Source organism: Anabrus simplex, chromosome X (genome assembly GCF_040414725.1).
Source record: "Anabrus simplex isolate iqAnaSimp1 chromosome X, ASM4041472v1, whole genome shotgun sequence".
In the NCBI taxonomy this organism is placed as follows: domain Eukaryota; kingdom Metazoa; phylum Arthropoda; class Insecta; order Orthoptera; family Tettigoniidae; genus Anabrus; species Anabrus simplex.
The window spans coordinates 207,989,879-208,011,314 of NC_090279.1; the positions used below are offsets into that span (position 1 = coordinate 207,989,879).

The following is a 21,436-nucleotide window of genomic DNA, read 5'->3' on the forward strand; positions in this document are numbered from 1 at the left end:
AACAACGAAAATGCAAGAATGCTAGAAATGAAGAGGGCAGAAAAGAATACAGGCGATTAAAGAATGAAGTGAACAGAAAGCTCAAGGTAGCTAAAGAAGAATAGCTGAAGGAGAAGTGCAAGGATGTGGAATGTTGTATGGTCCTAGGAAAGGTAGATGCTGCATACAGGAAAGTCAAAGAAACCTTTGGAGCAAGGAAATCTAGGGGTATGAATATTAAGAGTTCAGATGAAAGTCCACTTCTAGGGAAGGAAGACAAAGAAGGAACATATCCAACAGTTTTATCAAGGTAAAAAGGTAGATGAAAGTGTTCGGGAACAAGAAGAGGCTGTTGATGCTGATGAAATGGGAGACCCGATTTTGAGGTCAGAGTTTGACAGAGCAGAGAGAGACCTACACAGGGACAAGGCACATGGAATTGATGACATTCCCTCTGAATTACTGACTGCTTTGGGAGAAACCAGCATGGCAAGGTTATTCGATTTAATGTATAAGATGTTTGAGACAGGAGAAGTCCCATCCATTTATTGGTAGAATGTGGTTATACCTATTCGCAAGGAAGCCGGTGCTGACAGGTGTGAAAACTACCGCACCATTAGTTTAGCATCCCATGCCTGCAAACTTTTAACACGTATTATTTAGAGAAGAATGGAAAGACAATAATTTGAAGCTGAGTTTGGAGAAGATAAATTTGGCTTGAGAAGAAATGTAGGAACACGTGAAGCAATCCTGAATTTACGTCTGATCTTAGAGGATCGAATTTAGAAGGACAATCTCATGTGCATGGTGTTAGCAGATATAGAAAAATCATTCGATATTGTTAATTGGACCAAGGTATTTAAGATTATGTAGGTGATTGGGATCAGATACCAAGAACGAACAAATTATCTACAATCTGTAAACAAAATCAGTCTGCAGTGATAAGAATAGAGAGATTTGAAAAGAAGCAGCAATCCAGAAAGGAGTGAGGTGAGGCTGCAGTTTGTCCAACCTCTTGTTCAGTGTCTACATAGAACAGGCAGTAAAGGAAATGAAAGAAGAATTTGGAAAGGGAATCACAATCCAAGGAGAGGAAATGAAGACCTTGCGATTTCCTGATGATATTGTTTTTTGTTTTTTTTTTATCTGAGAATTCAGAAGATCTTGAGAAGCTGCTGAATGGTATGGATGAAGTCTTGGGTAAGGAGTACAAGATGGAAATAAAACAGTCCAAAACAAAGGTAATGGAGTGCAGTCGAACGAAGGCTGGCGTTGCAGGAAATATTAGATTGAAATGAAATCTAAAGGAAGTAGATGAATATTGTTACTTGGGTAGTAAAACAACTAACGGTGGTAGAAGTAAGGAGGACACAAAATGTAGACTAGCACAATCAAGGAAGAGCTTTCTTAAAAAATAAATTTGCTCACTTCAAACATTGATATAGACATTAGAAAGATGTTTCTGAAGAATTTCGTCTGGAGTGTAGCATTGTATGGAAGTGAAAGATGGACGACAACTAGCTCATAAAGAAAGAGAATAGAAGCTTTTGAAATGTGGTTTTACAGAAGAATGCTGAAGGTGAGTTGGATGGATCGAATCACGAATGAAGAGATACTGAATCGAATTGGGGAGATGAGATCGATTTGGCTAGATTTTACGAGAAGAAGAGATAGGATGATAGGACACATCTTATGATACCCAGAATTTGTTCAGTTGGTTTTTTGAAGGACGTGTAGGTGGTGAGAACGGTAGGGGTAGCCCAAGGTATGAATATGACAAGCAGATTAGAGCAGATGTAGGATGCAATAGTTACTTAGAAATGAAAAGTTCAGCACACGATAGGGTGACATGGAGAGCTGCATCAAACGAGTCTATGGACTGATGACTCAAACAACAGCAATATTAAAGAAGCGTATTAACAAACCAAAAACCTATGAATAACCCGTAATCATCCTTGAATACAAGTTATGTTCTTTCGGGATTTAAAAAACCAACTTCAGCAAATAGATGATCACGTCATTTAGGTCCCTGCAGTATTCGACTCAATTCTGAAAGGTAATATGGAAGAAAAGGTGTCAAATTAGGAAGTTTATTTCACCCTCACAGGTTTTATTTCCCTGAACGGTTTTCTAATGCATACACGGTTCTTGATTTCTCTCGCATGTCAACAACTCATTCACAATTTAATGGGAACAGATTGAAAAGGTCATACATTTGATGATACCGGAATAGTAGGCAAGGGATTTATGGGCAAAATATCTCGCAATCAATGATGAAGTTTCCGGGGAATGCAGGATGAGAGGGATCTCCTCAACGTTTGTTGCGCACTGCATATGTCAGTCGATGTATCAGATATTACACATGGCTGCACATTTCTATACATTAAAACTGTGCTTGATAGACTGTCAGTCATGTAATATTTTATAAATATTAGTGGCCTAAGACTGATGCACTTCAGTTATTCTATACATTCTTCGGTATGAAGATCTCCGTTATTGCTTGTACTTTTCTGGCTCTATTTCTGGATTATGCCTTACAAGCTAAAGTTCCGCCTCCTAAAGAGGATGCAAATAATGGTGATGATGGAGAATGGCCTGTGAGTATTACATATTTCTTACGTAGGCCCATAAGTAAATAGAACAAATCAAAAGTATTTTTCCAGAAGGGTGAAAGAAGTGATGGGATAATCGAATACTTTTAATATTCGCACAACCTCCATCTGCTTATTTAAATAATCGAAAAAATAATCAAATGGAAATTTCATTGTTCCATTGTCTCATTGATTGGGAGTTTCGAATCAATAATGTAAATAATAATTGGATGGAAAAATATTCACAATTCGATTGCCTCATTAATTCGAATGGAGTTTCGAATGAATAATCGAAAAATAATCGAATGGAAAATATTATCGAATAATTGAATAAAATGAAGTAATCGAATAATCTATTATTTTGTATTCGATTATCCTATCACTAGGTGAATGCGCTATTTACAAGAAAATCACTAAACCCTGATTAGCAATGATCTCAGAAAAATTGTATTGAAGTCTCATGTATATATTTATAAAGCCTTACTTCTATTTCAAATTTTAGTAAACGTTATGTGTGACTGAGCCGTTTCCTTTCTCGCTCAGAAGTAGACAATACAATATTTCGGCGTATTTTCACTTTCTCCAACGAACAGTGCTCTCCCACTTGTTGTATTCACACGCTACGTTCACCTTTATGGACGCATCTGAAATTTGTACGTGTTATATTCAAATGTCCATGCATAATGCTTTAAATACATCCCTTTTTATTTTGATACATTCGTTCTTGATGCGAGGAGTTATCGAATAGAAAAGGAATTATAACGTAGTATGAATCATTGAATCGCATAATCAACGATTGTAATATTTTACTGGAGGACCTGTGCTTCTCCGCAGGTCAGATAACTCGTCTTGATACGCCTGTCGTAGTTATATAGTTTTGCCTGCCCTTTCCAATAGTTTTCTGAATATTTAATACCGGAAATATAGTTTAAAACATTTCATTACATACAATATTCCCCGTGTTTCTACCATTCAGGCATATCTGGATCTTAAAACTTTCAAACGATCTTTGCCCAAGATAGTGCAACATACAATTGGCCAGGTAAGTAGACACCCACTTCTTCAGGAGTTCATCCCTGCGCTTTGTTAATGGTCATACAGAAGTCTGGTCGACTTGACACCTTCCCATCTCTGTTTTCCCTTAGCGGCCTGTAAGTTATTAGGAACGTTCTGCCATCTGTTGGTTATATTTAGAAGCTGGTGAAGGTCAGAGAATCAAAGAGTATCTAGTAGAGAGTTGTATTATTTTATGATTATAGCAAGTGTATACTCTACTTTGACGGGTAGCAATCAAACATGGCTTCATGCACTCACATTACTAAGGTTGAAAATCACCATATCTATACAAATAAATAAAACTGAAATGTCTGTTTTTAAAGTCAAAATAACAGCATTTTACTAAGTGCATGTGAAAGTATATACGGTGCTTACAACTAAAAACCAATTGTTACATTTTTTATCTGTCTGTTTGTGTTTGTTTGTTTGTTTGTTCCAGCTTTTGGACCGATTTTGACGAGACTTTCACTGGCAGATAGCTGACGATATAGAAATAACTTAGGCTACTTTTAAATCTTCAAAACAATTAGGAGGGGGAGCGACAGGGAGGGGGGGGGCGGAGTTATAAAAAGAACAGGCCAAATATCGAGTTTGCCGTACAGGGACGAGGCAAAGCTCATTTTAAGTCCCTTGACGCAAAGAACATAACTCAGTAAGCCCTAAGGGACAGAAAACCATGTGTTAAATCCCTAAAGCCAACCGTTATGTAGATATTGGCACCACACTAGCCATGCTCTAGGAATCCGATAAAGAAACAACCAGCTGTAAACACTGTAAACACGTATCGACCTCTTGGTTACGATCAAAGTATAGACTCACTGGAAGAGATGATGTGTAGTGGAGCTCCGCGATCATAACAACTTTTCTCGTACCACAATATTAATGAGGTGTTAGTCGCTTAGCAACCTGCTAAGTAGAGAATGTATTGCGGGCTAGGGTAAGCATTCGCCTGCGATTATTGAAGTGATCATTTAGTGATTTGATTTTAGCATTAGTCAAAGTTGACTGAACTTAGTGACATATCAAAGTCTCATGATTCACCGGCAGGTAATTCCGAAGGGAATAAAATAGAAATGAAACAAATGGATGCAGTAGAACGGATGGACGGACTTGTCAAACTTGTTTTTAGTAAACTTTTAAAATATATATATATATTACACTATTTAATCCAAAGCTTTCTATATACATTAAAGGCTGATTGATAATGGAAAGAAAAAGAATGAAACTGATTTAAATTTACTGTGGATATTGATCTTCCTCAACGGTTTCCTCCAAAGTATCCTGGATATTTTCAGATTTCGGCAGCTGAAGGTACTCGTGATGGTAAATTCGTGGGATAATGACTCGTAGGGAAAGGAATTTTAGGCACTAACAACTGAGATACAAAAGTAATCGAACAAGGCGCAAGTATCATCTAGCCGCTCTACTATTATGTCCATGAGTTGCATAAATTGTAGGGGTTCTAATAGTTCAGATCGCTAATAGTTATGCAAATCTCAATAGAGAACTGTTGTGCGGGCTAGAATACACTTGCGCCTTGGTTAAATACGTTTGAATTCTAACCTCCTACGGACTAAAATTCCTTTCCATAGTAATGAGGGTAGCACCTTCGTAGGTAAAGGAAGTCGTGTCTCGTGAGCCGGTTGAAGCAAATCTGTTTAATTTGAAATCTTCTCATTTTCAATGCTTCTGCAATTCCTGTCTCGCTGTTCTCAGAAAGATTATGTGTAATACAGAAAGTCGTCCGGGATCTCTAGGGACGATGTTTGAAAGGTAATTAGCTTATGAAAATCCATGTCTCCATCAACGATCATGATAAATTGGAAAGCCTGCACTTCTAGCTATAGCCCGACAAAGTAATTTGCATTGCATCAGACTTTTTCGCAGAGCTGGCTTGTCTATCTTATCCCATTCCTCCTGACAGGCCTTCCAGAGGTTATTGATAGTGCATGAACGACTATTTCACAAGGCTCTATTTATGAGTCCTTAATTAGATTGTCACTTCATCATCTAAATGTGGATAATGAAAGTGTTATATTTCATGACGAAAAGAAATGCGAAGCTGCCCTGAATTAATAAAATACGTTTGTCTTGTCCCCGCAGTTCGAAGCTTTCTTGACAGGAGGGAAGATCACGGTACATCCAACGTACGGTTCAGCATCAACTCAAATGCGCCGGGATAAGTCTGATGGAAAAAAGAAGATGAACGCAATTGTTGAGCTAACTCGTGCCATTCCATGTACAGCATCCGTAAGTTATTATTATTATTATTATTATTATTATTATTATTATTATTATTATTATTATTATTATTATTATTATTATTATTATTATTATTACGAGGGTTAGGGCAAAAGTCATGACACTATATTTTTCTTGAAGTTACCAGTCCGGTTGGAAAATGTGACATATACAGACGAAAGGACAAGGTGTTAACTACATGTGTGGACAATGAATAGCAGTGAAATATCGTAACACACTAATTTATTACGGTAGTATACAAGGCAATATGGCCTTCCCGGTGCAAAAGAATGACAACACAGTACACATAATGTTGACATGATAAACCTGGGCCTAAAGACCTTCAAAGTAGTCCCCTGCTACTGACACCACACGCTGCCAACGATGTGGGAGGCGCGAAATAACATTTTCCTCCGCATTTGCCGAACCGTGAGTGAATCGGGTCACCTGTTGGCGCACAGCATTAGCAATGTCCTCTCGTGTTGCAAACCGCCTACCACGTAATGGTTCCTTAATCTTTCGAATGAGATCAAAGTCACAGGGCGAAATGTTGGGAGGGTACGGTGGGTGCTCCAATTCTTCCCATCCCCAACGACGCAGTAGCTGCCCTACGCACTCTGCTTTATGTGGTTTTGCATTGTCGTGCAGGATTATTGCACTGTCCACAAGATCCGGACGTTTCTCCCGAACGCCACGTCGTACCTGTCGCACCAGGAAGTTCCTGTAGTACAGTGCGGTCACTGTTCTGCCATGTGGAACAAAGTGGCAAACAATGACACCCCTGACGTCATACGCGACGATCACCATAAATTTGACTGGGGAAGGATTCTGACGGACCTTCTGCCTCCTTGGTGATCCAGCATGTCGCCAATGCGCGGACTGACGTTTCAGTTCTGGTTCATATGCCCTGGCCCAAAATTCATCGATGGCGATTATTCAAGACAAGAATTGATCACCGTCCTGTTGCCAGCGTGCAAGGTGGTCGGAGCATATTGCATAGCGGACCCACTTTGAACAACCGTCAGTGCATGCGGTACCCACCGCGATGCGCTTTTGCGCAGTTACAGCTCATTACCCAATATTCTGTGGACGGTGCGTTCCTCGATGCCACTTGCCCTCTCTAACTCCAGTAGCGTCCATCGTCTCTCTTCATCCAGGAGCTGCTCGATGACGGCACGTGCTACTCGGTCCGCACACTGACAGGTCGCCCCGAACGTTGCTCATCACAGGTTGACACACGTCCTTGCTGAAACCGTGCTACTGTACGGTATAGTAGGGCATTATTCCCAAGGGTTCCACTAATTCACTGTGATATTCCATCGCTTTTCTCCCTCGGAGAACGGCTATTTTGATGTAAGCGCGCTGCTCAACACGGGTTACTTCCATCTCGCACGACAATTACCAACTGACTGATTTCACAGCCCTCGCTGCGCTACTACCAGCTATCACAGAGCCATATGTTGTTCTGCATACGAATCGTTTTTTTTTCTGAAACAGCACATGTCATTAAATCTTAGTTTGGAGATATCCACCTAAAACGTACAAGAACGGTAAACAATATACACGTTGTAAAAACGCTATGTTTTATAGGTAGAGGACATTTAAATCTATGTTTTTATTGAAAAAAAGAATTAATATTGCATTAGTTTACGTTTGTCGGAAATTATATTCCCTTGACATGTGCTGTTTTACCAAAAAAATGGGCGGCAAAAATTAATTTATTACAAAATATCTTTATTTTCGCTCTTTTACAAAAGTGTTTGGTCAGTATTCATTCTAGTCATCACCGAACACATTATCTTTGGTAACTGGCCAATTAATAATCTCATTGTAGAAATCAAGATGCTCTTCTGGAATATACTGCATTGTTTTCCTTATATCCTGTATTTTCTTCTCCTGAATAGGCAGTCTTTCTCCTGGATATGCTAACTTTGTAGGGAACGTTATGACACTCATTGAATTCATGATACCTAGATTGAACGTATGTACCACTAGACCGTCAATGAAATCTCGAGCTTGAACAGTATTCTTCATTTCACTTGAGTATGTGAAGTGACTGAAGAACGATATCTGGAACGATTATTTTTGGTCTCGTGGAAGTCTGCGATTCATTGATTCCACAGATAGGCATTTTATTAAAAAAAAAATGAAGGCCACCAATATTTGAAGTCAATAATATCTTTGGATTCAACCATTTTAACTGTAAACTTTCTTTGACTTGTGCACTGTACAATCATCTCTGTATAATCTTTGGGAACGTAAATTCTTGTCATTTTTCCTTACCACTCTTTTTATTCCAGCAAAATGCCTGTCATTGGATAAATAAGAGTGTCCTCTTTGAGGAAAATACTGATTAATTGTCTGAAATCTGCCCATAGTCACCAAAGCTAAGAAAAATCGTATGACCGTGTGGTTAAGATTTTGTCCAGGTCAAGAGTCTGAAAACACATGGAAATGTTGTTCCGAATTAGACATTTCATTGTTAATGAAGTCCAAAAGAAAAGAGACAACCTCACGCCTGCAGAACTTCCACACGACACATATCCCTTTGTGATCCGTTCACATATCTACAAGAAAAAATATTTGCCATGACTTTTGCCCCAATCCTCGTATTATTATTATTATTATTATTATTATTATTATTATTATTATTATTATTATTATTATTATTGTTATTATTCGTTAGGACCTACTAGGGACCACGTTCCAATTTCAATTCTTAAATCTTTGTTGGTTTTGCTTCCTTTTCCAATATTCTTTCATTGTTTCACTATATTTCCTTTTTCTTTCCTCAGACCACTTTGTGGCGGTTTTATTTGCCTCCCTCCCTTGGAAACCTTCCATCTTTAAAACTTTCTTCCTAAAAATTTATCTTTTCATTACTTTTTCTTCTTTAATGTTGTGTCTTTCCAAGTCATTTTTGATCATGCATACAGGTGGTTGTTGACTTTTTCTTCCAAAGATACGTGAGGATATTTTTGTTTAGTCTATTGTCGCCCATTCTGCAAATATGTCCAAAAATATCAGTTACCCCTTTTGTACTGTTATAGATATGTTTTCTATGTTCTGATAAATTTCGTTATTACTTCTTAATTTCCAAAATTCTGTCGTTTATAAAAGGCCCAATATTTTTCTTATAATTCTTCTTTCTAGTACTTTCAATCTTTCAAGTTTATAATTGAGTACTAAGCATTCGCTGGCATATAAGTATTGTTTCCACAGCTGTGTTTTAGTGCTTTATTTTAAGATTTGTAAATACATATTTTTTTGTTTTATGTATTTTTTGTTTCACATATGCTCTTTCCATTTTGTGTACCTTTGCCTCCATACAAGATTTTTCAAACCGTTTTCTTGGATTGTTTCCGCCAAATATTTGAATTGCTTCACCCTTTCGATTGAACCAAGATCTGTTTCTAGCAATTTTGGAGCATTTTTTTATATTCATCATGAATTTTGTTTTCTTTGCCGAAATTCTTAAGCCTGCCAGGTTGGCTCTCTCTTCCAGAAGATGTACTTGTATTGCTGCATTAGTCAGGCTTTCAGAGAATATGGAAAAATCATCTGCAAATGCTAGGCAATTTATTGTAACACCTTTGTTCCTTCTCCCCAGCATAAGTGGTAATATATTATGGTGCTTCAGTTTTTCGTTCCAAATTCTGACAGCTTTTTCCGAGATGCAGTTGAAAAGGGGTGGAGATAAGCCATCACCTTGTCTTAAGTATACTTTCTTTTCCTCTAGCGTTCGCGCCCCACTGTCGGCAGCCCTGAAGATGGTTTTCCGTGGTTTCCCATTTTCACACCAGGCAAATGCCGGGGCTGTACCTTAATTAAGGCCACGGCCGCTTCCTTCCACTTTCTAAGCCTTTCCCATCCCATCGTCGCCGTAAGACATCTGTGTCGGTGCGACGTAAAGCAAATAGCAAAAAAAAAAAAAAAAAAAAAATTTTCCTCTAGCCACCATATTTCCGCCCCATACATTATCCTACCGAAAACTACCGTTCTTAAGACTAATCTCAAGGCTTTATAGCTAATTCCCTGAAATATGGCCACTAAAATTTTGACTGAGGCTAAGGCTGCCTTCCCCTTACTCCTCGCTCTTTTGATTTGATCCTCCCATGTCCCTTTTCTGTTTAAAATCACTCCCAGACATTCTAACTTATTTACTTGTTCCAACCTCTCTCCCTGTACCATCCAAATAATTTCTTTTTTTACATTTATATTTCTGCATTATTAACACTTTAGATTTGCTCCCGTTAATTTTCAAGGCACTTTCCTTTGCATATTCTAACACTGCATTTAAATTTTTCTGCATCCCACCTGCGGTTAATGTAAGCAAAATCACATCGTCTGCAAAATTCAATTCCGGTATCTCCAACCCATTAAGCACCGGTGCCGCCCATACATTCCCGCCGTGTCCATATAAAATATCAATGATAAATAAAATAAACAATATCGGGGATAATTTTCATCCTTGTTTTAAACTCATCTTGGACTCTAAGGGCTTCCTCAACCTGTTTCCCTCCAGTTTAACGCAGCACCTGACATCCCTATATATCACCTCCACTGCACCTATCATCTTCTCCGAAACCCCCCACCTACCCAATTTTTCTACTAACGCCCTTCTATTTAACTTATCAAAAGCCGTTTCAAAATCAATTGCTGCCACAAACACTTTGACTCTCCTCATACTCATGTATTTCTCTAAAATCGTCTTCACTGTCATTATATTGTCTACCGTTCTTTTTCTTTTTCTAAAGCCCTATTGATAATCTGACAAAACCGCTTTCTTATCCGCCCAATCACTTAATCTATTAGCTAAAACTCCTGTATAAATTTTAGTTAGGGAATCAAACAGAGATATACCCTATAATTATTAGGGTTGTCTTGTTACCTTTCTTCTTGTATATTGGACAGAATTCCTGTTTCCCATTCGTTAGGGTATTTGCTCCCATCAAAAATCTTGTTAAATGATTTCACTATGGCCTCTATCATCGTCCCAATTTTGCTTACTTCTTTCCAAAACCTATTGTTGATACCATTGCATCCTCACGCTGACCTACCCCTGATTTTACGTATCACTCCCAAAACTTCTTCTTTTGAAATGTCTTTGTCAAGGTCGAATATCGATAACCCCATATCTCTCCAGATAACATTATCCTCTTCCCTCGATACCATTCCTCCCCTCTACCCCGAGTAGTTCACCCACTGCTCATCCTCAATACTGACCAAGATAGTAATGATGATGATGGTTAAACTCAGTTTATAACGATTTAAGAATCAGAGGTATATAACTAAACGAAGCCAATGTTCTAGTTAAAAAAAGGATTGTGTGAGTCTTTAAAAAATGCACACAGGTTTGCAGAATTGAAGCTAGAGGGCATAGCAGTCTATAATGAAAATGTAGTAGTAGTAATAAAACGTTCATGTCGAAAGGTTTGGAGATTACAACTGCTAGTATTTCCTGACATTTTTGTGGTATTTTGACTACTGCTACAGGATTTTTCGTATAAAATGCTGCAACCCTCCTCGTCACTGCCAGCCTGTTCTGTGTCTTCACTTCTAAAATCTGCACATACCGTACAAGAAACTAAAATAAACGCTTACATCATACCAAATGCTGGAAATGGCGTTCTTCTACAGCAAAACAGGCATTGTACCGGTAAACACATATCGTCTTACATGATTTTGCTCGACTACTGTAATGTTGCTTATGGCAGTTTGTATATTTTTCTCAAGCGCACGGATTTAGTTGGTTCACGTTGTCACAAATAATCAGATCTGGAGAGAGAGAGGGCCATATACGAGCACTCTATCTCTAAAAACTTCCGCAGTTGTATCTATGGACTGCTACGCTGTATGAGCAGTTGCAGAATCTTGTAGAACTGAAGAGTGCGATTGTTCTTCTTCTAAAAGGTGATTGCAAAATGGGGTGGGAATGACATTTTTGCTGTACGGAAGCGAAGTCTGGGTGAACTCAGGATATGCTCGTAATCGGACCGATTATTCCTGTCAGCCATAGGTTAGATTTCAAAGACTAAGTTCAATAGGAAACATTTGAATAAATAGGGGTTTTAAAGAGCATGCCCCTAATGTACGAGAGACGCACTATATTGTTTTACACTATATTTTTCGTACCGTCGGAAATGGATCACATTTCACTTTTGAAGGTGGTGACGTGTAACCACTGTCTTGTTCCACCGTTTGGTAGCAGCACACGCACAGGGGCCAACGCATGCACTCATCATAGCCATTTCATAACAACACTGTTAGCGTAGGAGCAGACGACATGGAATGCAACCGTCAGGGACAGCGGTATACGACTTGGTTCCTATGGAGAGAAGGCAGAAACCCTGCAGAAATTCATCGGCGCTTTGTGGCAGTTTGTGGAGAACAGTCGCCGTCCCGGAAAACAGTTTAGAACATGATGGAAGTTTGGAAAACAGGGCGCACATCGGTGGACAAGGGAACCAGTTATGGAAGGAATGTGACAGTGTCAACACCAGTCAACATTGCCCGAGTCGAGCAGGCCATCCTAGGAAACAAATGCATCACATTTACGCAACCACGGGAATTAGCCGAAACACCCTGCAGCGGATCGTGCACGACCACTTACAGTTGGGAAAGGTGTCAACCTGGTGGGTGCCTAAACTCTTGTCTGCAGACCAAAATCAGAGGCGTGTGGACGTTTGCAGAGAACTTTTGCAAGATCCAGCTGACTTCATGGCTAGGCTTGTGACTGGTGATGGGACATGGCAACAAACGAAACAACAATCGATGCAATGGAAGCATAGGGGCAGTCCACCACCAAATAATTTTAATTTAATTTAATTTAATGCTTGCTACAGGGTGTTCATCGCAATTACAGCAGCAGTCCAACAGTGCCATCAGTTGGCAAGCGAATGGCGAACATGAAGAAATCTCTGCGTGGTCGCCGTTTGTAGGATTTTGCAGAACTGAACACAGCTTTCAAGGCATGGGTACGCAGCACTGCGAAAGAATGGTTCCAGGAAGGTGTGGAGAGACTGACACATCGATGGAAAAAGTGCAAACAGTTACAAGGAGGTTATGTTGAGAAGGTGGAAGTAACAACTGATGTGTAATGTACTTCATTTGGGTGGAAAAAATAAAAGTGTAAAAAAATATATAACGCCCTTCGTATATGCAACTCTTTAAACAGGGGCGTTGTTTGTCCTTGAGGAAGCTTTCTACTCGTTGAAATGTAAGTTACTAATGCTTATGAATGCGCTCCCTTCTAATCGCAAACCGAACTCTGATTTTCCTATCATAAAGAAGAAGTTTCTCTATTGAATGTGGATTTCTGGGACACTAAACGCGTGTATTGTGGTTGTTGATACGTCCTGTTATTGGAACCACGCTTCGTCTGTAAAGAGCACAAGTTGAGCGTCGATTTAACCTTCAGTTACTTATGACAGAAACTACTCGCAATAATTCGCACGTGGTGTGGACCAGCTGGTTTTGAATTACGAGTAAGTTTAGTAGAAAAAAATTACATTAGGTGTTTTAAAGAGTATGCCCCTAAAGAATGTGCGACTCTTTAAATAGCAACGTTGTGTGGCTTTGAGGAAGATTTTTACTCGTTGAAACCACTGTAATGTTTCTTATTGAAGTTTTATATTTAATAAATGATAGGAAGCGAGCCTGACAGCCAGATGATCCATGTGTGTGGGGGAAGCCAGGCATCTAGCCGGCCTTTGCTCAGCTGCGGGTGAACGGTAAGGTTTTATACGGAAAACTCTATATCTCGTCCCCACTCGAAGAAGTATTTCCTTTCTCCTGCACCCCATATAACCATTAAATTTACTTTTAATGTCACTGTCAGTGTCATTTCTCCTTCTAAGTTTCACAATCTGTGCAGTATTTTTACCATTCTCTGCCTTAACTGTCTACCGGTATCTTTTCATCCTTTCTCATATTTCCTTATTCTGCTTTTCTGTGTAGGATCCCTATTTTCTCACTAGTGTTTTCCCAGACTCCTGGAAGCCGCAGAAACTTTTGAAGAACTGTATTAATCGATTTCTGTCCATTACATCATCTTCCGGAATCCACTCAAATCCAACATCACTTCCCGAACCATTTCAGCTCGGTCTTTCTCTTCCTGAAGTGTTCAAAGATTCTCTTCGTCAGTCTGTTATTTCCCACCATTACCAAGATAGTGTACCATTATTTTCCTCATCACTTCGCCCATTCCTCCTGTACCTTGATAAAATTCTCTGCTATCGCCGCCATAAGACCCATCTCTGTCGGTACGACGTAAAGCAACTAGCAAAAAAAAAATCTTAGCTAGATTTGAGTCTCCTCTATCCATTTTTTACATTTGTGCCCAAAACTTTTCTTAGCATTTTTCTTTCTCTCTTCCTGATACCTTCAGGTCCAACTTTTCCAATCATGTCAAGTGTTTCCGCTGCATGCAAGAACATTTTTGTTGTACATATTCCTTGTCAGTTCCAATGTTATTTCTACTTTTCTTGCCGGCTCCAAAATGGCTTTGTTTCCCAACCCATTCCCTTGCAATATTTCTCCCAAATAGTTAAATCTCTTAACTCTCCTTATGTTTTCATCTTCTAAATTCAACAACTGAGGGGTCGCTTTAATATAGGTCCGATTACCTATATGTTAGTCCCCTTTATACAGCAAACATCATCATCACCATTATCATCATCATCATCATCAATGTTAGTCATTAACGCAGTCTTCTCAAAATAAATTTAAAGCCCAGCCTTCTTTTCTTTGTTATCATCTAGAGTTCTTCAGTCTTTTTCATAGCTGTTGCTATATCGCTTGTGAGTATTATTATTATGATTATTGTAAAGTTCTGGAGAATGTTTCGTTTGCAATTTGACGACGAGAGGATAAATTTGACAAACATAGAAAGGTATTTGAGAATGTGGGCCACAGTTGCAGACCAAACATCAAATTATTTAAGATTTGTAGTCGACCATGGTACAATTAGCTTATTAAATTTTACGTATATTTACCTTCCTGCGTGAAGGCCGATATTATCATACGAAATAAGAAAGCCTTCCAGTTGGTAGAACTGGTCGAAACGACTTCTAATAAAACTTATTTGTTCATATAGCAAGATGAAGAGGGTAGCAGAAGGTCGTTAGATATGACTATAGCGACAAGGCATTGCCTTTATAGGGTGATAATGATGTTCGAGCAGAAATTAAATGCTAATGATAAATGAATGAATCGGTGTACTTATTTGCATCGTTTTCTTTAGGTGACAATGAACACTAAAGTGAAGAATGCTGGGGTGTGGGTGAATGGATTCCATAATGGACCCAAGCCTTTGGATGTATACATCAAGTCTATTAGCGACTATGTCGACATGTTCTTTCATTACATAAACACGACATATTCATGTCCATTCGGACCGGTAAGTAAAATTACTATTATTATGAAGAGGTACATTAAGTGAAGTATCTTGGAATATTATTTGATAGAGACATAACTCTAGCACCTTATCTACATAAGGTGATAACCGACCGATATAGGACACTTGGTTTTACACTTAGGAGTATAACGTCATTTCAGGGGCGGTAGACGACATAATAGAGGAAAGTGACATAAATATAGGTAAGATTTGAACTAGAATATTTTACTTCATTTTTGAAATATAAATTAAAAACTCTCAGAACAGGTAAATGTGTACTTTTCCTTAACTGTTAGCATCCTGAAAGATTTTAATTTTACTACGAAACAGAGTAATTCAATATTTTATAATATAGTGTAATATAAGTTGTAGTATTCATCCCAAATTCAGGTACACTTTATTTAGGAAGTATTAAATATACAGAGCTGAAATACAACATTCTATTAATGTGTACTGTCATCTGTAAGAGAGACTAACAACAAAGGTTTTCCTTATTTTTGAATTTTTTTTCATTTTCACGATCAGAAATTTAAAGTGTCTGAAAATAAAAATAAGCGTAACTTTTGTTCCAACCGAAGTCTGTTATCACTGTAGCTCGGACTTGTAGGTGGTAATAGGTTAGAATGCAAAGTAATTCGGTTTGTAGGAAGTGTTATGCAACCCGTTGTACCATAACGTACCATAAATTCAAGGAGTTCTATAGGCCGTACCCCTAATATCTATGCAAATCTCATAGCATAACCGTTGTACAGTGTAGGGTATACTTGTTCCTGGCTTAAGTAACTTTGCATTCTAACCTATCAGCACCTAATAATCCGGACTCTAGTTATTACACACCAATCCTATTAAGCAAGATTCTGAAATTTTACTTCCTGAAGTACAGCCGTTACCTAGGAAAATGTACCTGAAATTCGGGATGCATACTAAAAGGTAAATTGGACCATATTAAAATGTAGAATATCATTATTTTCTAGTAATATTTCAAACTTCTAGGGTGCTAACAGTTAAGAAGAAGTACAAGTATACCTGTTCTGAGGATTTAGAAGTTATATTTCAGAAATGGAGTGAGATATTCTAGTTGAAATCATATGTATTTCTACGTCAATTTCCCCCACAATGTCGTCCACCTATCCTTAAAGAGGTAAGTAAATACGTCCATTCCCGAGTATGAGACCAAAATTAGAACATTCAAGTGTTGTATGTTGTCAGTTTCAGGGAAGAGAAGGGGAGGGAGGGGAAGTGGGGTGTATGGTGGAGACAGTGATAATGCACGGTGCTTATGCACAAGGTTCCTTATTCGACTCGCACAGGATTGTCCTCGTCTCTTAGACGCAAGATCCACAGGTTCGTTTATTACACACAGTACAAGAACATGCTGCAATTAAGACAAACTTGTCAGTCAAGGAATGCACCAGATCGTTTCTCCATTCGTCTGTTGGTCGCAGTAACGTGCTTTATTACTTAACATGCTCGAAACGGCAACGCTGCTGCCCTACCTTTGTGTATTCCTCCACTATCATCGTTGTAAATTGAATAAAATACTGAACGAAGGAAACAATACACCCAATAGTTAGATTACAGTAGATGTTCAATATGCCCCCTCCTACTTCGATGCACAGTTCAAGACGTGTGGTGTTTCGGGAACGACCTGGAAAGCTGCCTGTATTCTTGGTACAAATGCATTTTCTCTTTGTACGGGGTTCGCATAATAGTTTGTGGGATTGTGATGGCTATCCTGATTGTTTACTATCAAAACGGAAATGGCTTGGTCAGATGATATTATTACCGATGGAAATGTTGATTTTAACGTGGTTAATTACAGAAAACGTAAAAGAAGTGCTGGGAAAGGGAAATACAAAAGGAGAATAGAAATAGTTGCGAGTCATATGAAACTTATAAGGGTGAAGTTAAACTGAAGTCGAGAATTTTATGTTGATTGATAAAAGAACAGGGCTGTTTCTTGTGTTTTTGTGCCGGATGAATGGATGGCTTTAGTAAAAGGAGCTACAGTAAGAAAGAAATTTCAAGTAGTAAAATTTGTTTTCACGATATACCATATATACGCGAATAATACCCGCCACCAAATTATCCCCGCACTCTAACTTTAGCAAGGCTCATTTTGAAAAATATTAAATACCAACATTGATTCAAATAAAATCCGCACCCCAATTTCGTGCCTCAAATTTTAAAGAAACTATGGGGGGATTATTCGCGTAAACACGGTATTAATATTTTGATTTCAAAATCGTTGAAAATAGTCTGAGCTCCTTTCAGTAGATCCCGTAAAGAGGATGAGTGTTAGAGGTTTAATGCATTCAAATGTCGTTGTTACTGTTCACTGTTTTCTGTTTCAGGGCACATTTGCGCTTGAGAACTTCGTCGTAGATTCCAGAAAATTTCCCAAAGATACGGCGTTGGGAGAATATATACTCACACATTACTTCACTGTCTTAAGTGTGGAAGCCTTGGTTATTGAGTTTAAAGCCTCCTTAGAGAAGCCTTAATCAAATAGAAATATAATTCACACTCATGTTGTTATTATCTTATTCTATTCAATAAACCATGTTATTAAGATGCCCGCTGCTTTTCGATTCTTTCTTCCTATTTTGCCAAATCCATTCATCCATGTTACCATTTCTGCTTCAATGAGAAAGAATGGAAGAGTTTATTGTTTACCAAAATTTTTAGATTCTCTGGTTGCCAGCAGCCCTCCATTTTTATGTTTCTCTCCTTTACATCTCAGCTCGTAGTAGGAATCGCATCTCATGCCATTTAATATTTGCGTCATGTACTCTAATGTTTCCCCTATATAGAACCCTCTGTTATTTTCCTCAATAACCCATCATGCCTACGTATATGACCTATTAGATTATCCCACAGTCTTCTTATTCGTGTCATAAAACATCTTCTCACACCTGCTCTTCCTAAACACCTTTTCATTTCTTTTCAACATATTTTCATTAATCTCCTATATCACCAAGATTCAAATGTAGGTTGTCACATTTTTGTTCCCTTCACCTAAATTAACTAAAACTGATACGCATTTAGCATTGTGACACAGGCGTCAGATTTCCTATATGTTACTTACCAAGATTTTCCTTAAAAGATTTAAAAGAATTTGAAAATTCATAAGATATCTCCCTTGGAAAATTACACTCACTGACAGAGCAAATGCAACACCAAGGAGGAGTGGTTCGAAAGGGATGAAAGTTGGGGAAAAACAGAGTCGGCACGGAAGAATAATTGATGTTTATTTCAAACCAATATGCAGGTTACACAATGCGCACGGCATCGACTCAGTAGGATGTAGGACCACAGCGAGCGGCGATGCACGCAGAAACACGTCGAGGTACAGAGTCAATAAGAGTGCGGATGGTGTCCTGAGGGATGGTTCTCCATTCTCTGTCAACCATTTGCCACAGATAGTCGTCCGTACGAGGCTGGGGCAGAGTTTGCAAACGGCGTCCAATGAGATCCCACACGTGTTCGATTGGTGAGAGATCCGGAGAGTACGCTGGCCACGGAAGCATCTGTACACCTCGTAGAGCCTGTTGGGAGATGCGAGCAGTGTGTGGGCGGGCATTATCCTGCTGAAACAGAGCATTGGGCAGCCCCTGAAGGTACGGGAGTGCCACCGGCCGCAGCACATGCTGCACGTAGCGGTGGGCATTTAACGTGCCTTGAATACGCACTAGAGGTGACGTGGAATCATACGCAATAGTGCCCCAAACCATGATGCCGCGTTGTCTAGCGGTAGGGCGCTCCACAGTTACTGCCGGATTTGACCTTTCTCCACGCCGACGCCACACTCGTCTGCGGTGACTATCACTGACAGAACAGAAGCGTGACTCATCGGAGAACACGACGTTCCGCCATTCCCTCATCCAAGTCGCTCTAGCCCGGCACCATGCCAGGCGTGCACGTCTATGCTGTGGAGTCAATAGTAGTCTTCTGAGCGGACGCCGGGAGTGCAGGCCTCCTTCAACCAATCGACGGGAAATTGTTCTGGTCGATATTGGAACAGCCAGGGTGTCTTGCACATGCTGAATAATGGCGATTGACGTGGCGTGCGGGGCTGCCACCGCTTGGCGGCGGATGCGCCGATCCTCGCGTGCTGACGTCACTCGGACTGCGCCTGGACCCCTCGCACGTGCCACATGTCCCTGCGCCAACCATCTTCGCCACAGGCGCTGCACCGTGGACACATCCCTATGGGTATCGACTGCGATTTGACGAAGCGAACAACCTGCCCTTCTCAGCCCGATCACCATACCCCTCGTAAAGTCGTCTGTCTGCTGGAAATGCCTCCGTTGACGGCGGCCTGGCATTCTTAGCTATACACGTGTCCTGTGGCACACGACAACACGTTCTACAATGACTGTCGGCTGAGAAATCACGGTACGAAGTGGGCCATTTGCCAACGCCGTGTCCCATTTATCGTTCTCTACGTGCGCAGCACAGCGGCGCATTTCACATCATGAGCATACCTCAGTGACGTCAGTCTACCCTGCAATTGGCATAAAGTTCTGACCACTCTTTCTTGGTGTTGCATTTGCTCTGTCAGTCAGTGTATTCCAATCCCAAATTCCTCTAACTGAAAACAAATACACTGGAGGAAAAATTATCCAAACACCAAGAAGGGGTTGTACTAGATTAATGAATGTTTGTAGGCGAGTTTATACATCTGAAAAATGAGGTTGATTCAGTTTTTCCGAAAATTGCATCAGCGTGGCGCCAGTAGCGGCGTCGTGATTTTGCACACCAGGTTTGCTTTATATGCGGGCTGTAATGTGCCAGAACGTTAGTTACCTGTGAGATTGGACGGAGTGGGTCATGAATGCCTTTACGACGACGAAGAGGCCAGTATCAACAGCTCGCTGTGGTTGAACGAGACCGTAGAATAGGGCCACATGAAGGTGGATTTTCCTTCCGCGCTATTGCAGAACGACCTGGCAGGAATGTCTCCACTGTGCATGCGTGCTGGCAGCAGAGGTCACGACAAGGTACGCTCGCAAGAAGACTGAGCTTCGGACGTTCCCCTAGCATCACCAGCAGGGAGGACAACCGTATTCGGCGTACGGCTGGGGCAGCAATTCTAGCGGCAGTTGGCACCACAGTAACGCAACGAACTGTTCGAAATCGGTTACTTGAAAGAGAGCTCCGAGCCGCACGCCCTGTGGCGTGCATTCCACTTACCTAAAACCACCGTCGTCTGCGACTTCAGTCGTGACAAGCGAGAGCTCATTGGAGGATGGAGTGGAGGTCCGTTGTGTTTTCCGATGAAGGCCGTTTCTGCCATGGTGCCAGTGATGGCCGTGTATTGGTTAGAGGGATGCCAGATGAGCGCCAGCATTCCAAGTGTCTGCGGCGTCGACACCCTGGACCTACACCGGGAGTTCTTACCTGGAGAGTAATTTCCTATGGCAGCAGGAGCACTCTCATGGTTATCCCACGCTCCCTTATGCAAATGTGTACGCCCGTCTGGTAATTCAACCTGTTGTGCTGCCATTCATGAACAGCATCCGCCGAGGTGTTTTCCAACGCCACTATGCCTCTGTTGTAACTCTACAGAGTGTCGACATGTTGCCCTGGGCTGCTCTATCCCCCTGCCTGCCCCAAATCGAGCACGTATGGCATATCATTGGATGACAACTTCAGCGTCATCCACAAGCGGCATTCACCGTCCCGCAGCAGACATGGTACTCCATCCCACAAGCTGACCTGTCCGACACCTGTCCGACACAATGCATACACGTTTGCCCTGGCCAAATCTAGGGCTTCGAAGGCCTACACATTATCACTAATACGCAGAGCGAGCTGTTTAAAACCCAGAAGACATAACCTTGAACAGTTATCATTGTTTCAATCATGACATCAACCTAGTAATATATCCCCTTCCCCTTATCGACACCAGAATAATAACGACAATGGCATTTCCGCTTCCTTCTTACCAAGATAACTGTTGTTTTTTGCAACAGCAAGCGGACATAAATTACTGTGCAGCCAGATATGGGCTTTATTAAAAATACCCTATGAAAATGTAATAATTTATTCTGTATACAGGGAAATGGGACCGGTTTAAAATGCGTTTCGCTACTTATATTCTTTATAGGCCTATTTCGTTTATAAAGGATGGTTACCTAATGTCATAGATCGTAGTTCACGGTTTAAC

At 40.2% G+C, this 21,436-nt stretch overlaps 1 protein-coding gene across 1 annotated transcript; it reads left to right on the forward strand.

Annotated features, from left to right (window-relative positions):
- Window positions 1-2,459: 2,459 nt before the first annotated feature.
- Window positions 2,460-17,768, forward strand: LOC137503377 (uncharacterized). Its single transcript, XM_068230961.1, has 4 exons — window positions 2,460-2,576; window positions 5,730-5,876; window positions 15,112-15,267; window positions 17,619-17,768. The coding sequence occupies exons 1-4, from the start codon at window positions 2,460-2,462 to the stop codon at window positions 17,766-17,768; spliced, it is 570 nt and encodes a 189-aa protein (XP_068087062.1).
- Window positions 17,769-21,436: the final 3,668 nt, after the last annotated feature.

Coding starts and splice junctions, on each gene's coding strand:
- LOC137503377 (XM_068230961.1), top strand. CDS start 2,460: ATGAAGATCTCCGTTATTGCTTGTACTTTTCTGGCTCTATTTCTGGAT. Junction 5,877..15,111: donor CCATTCCATGTACAGCATCC/GTAAGTTATTAT, acceptor CGTTTTCTTTAG/GTGACAATGAACACTAAAGT. Junction 15,268..17,618: donor ATTCATGTCCATTCGGACCG/GTAAGTAAAATT, acceptor TTTCTGTTTCAG/GGCACATTTGCGCTTGAGAA.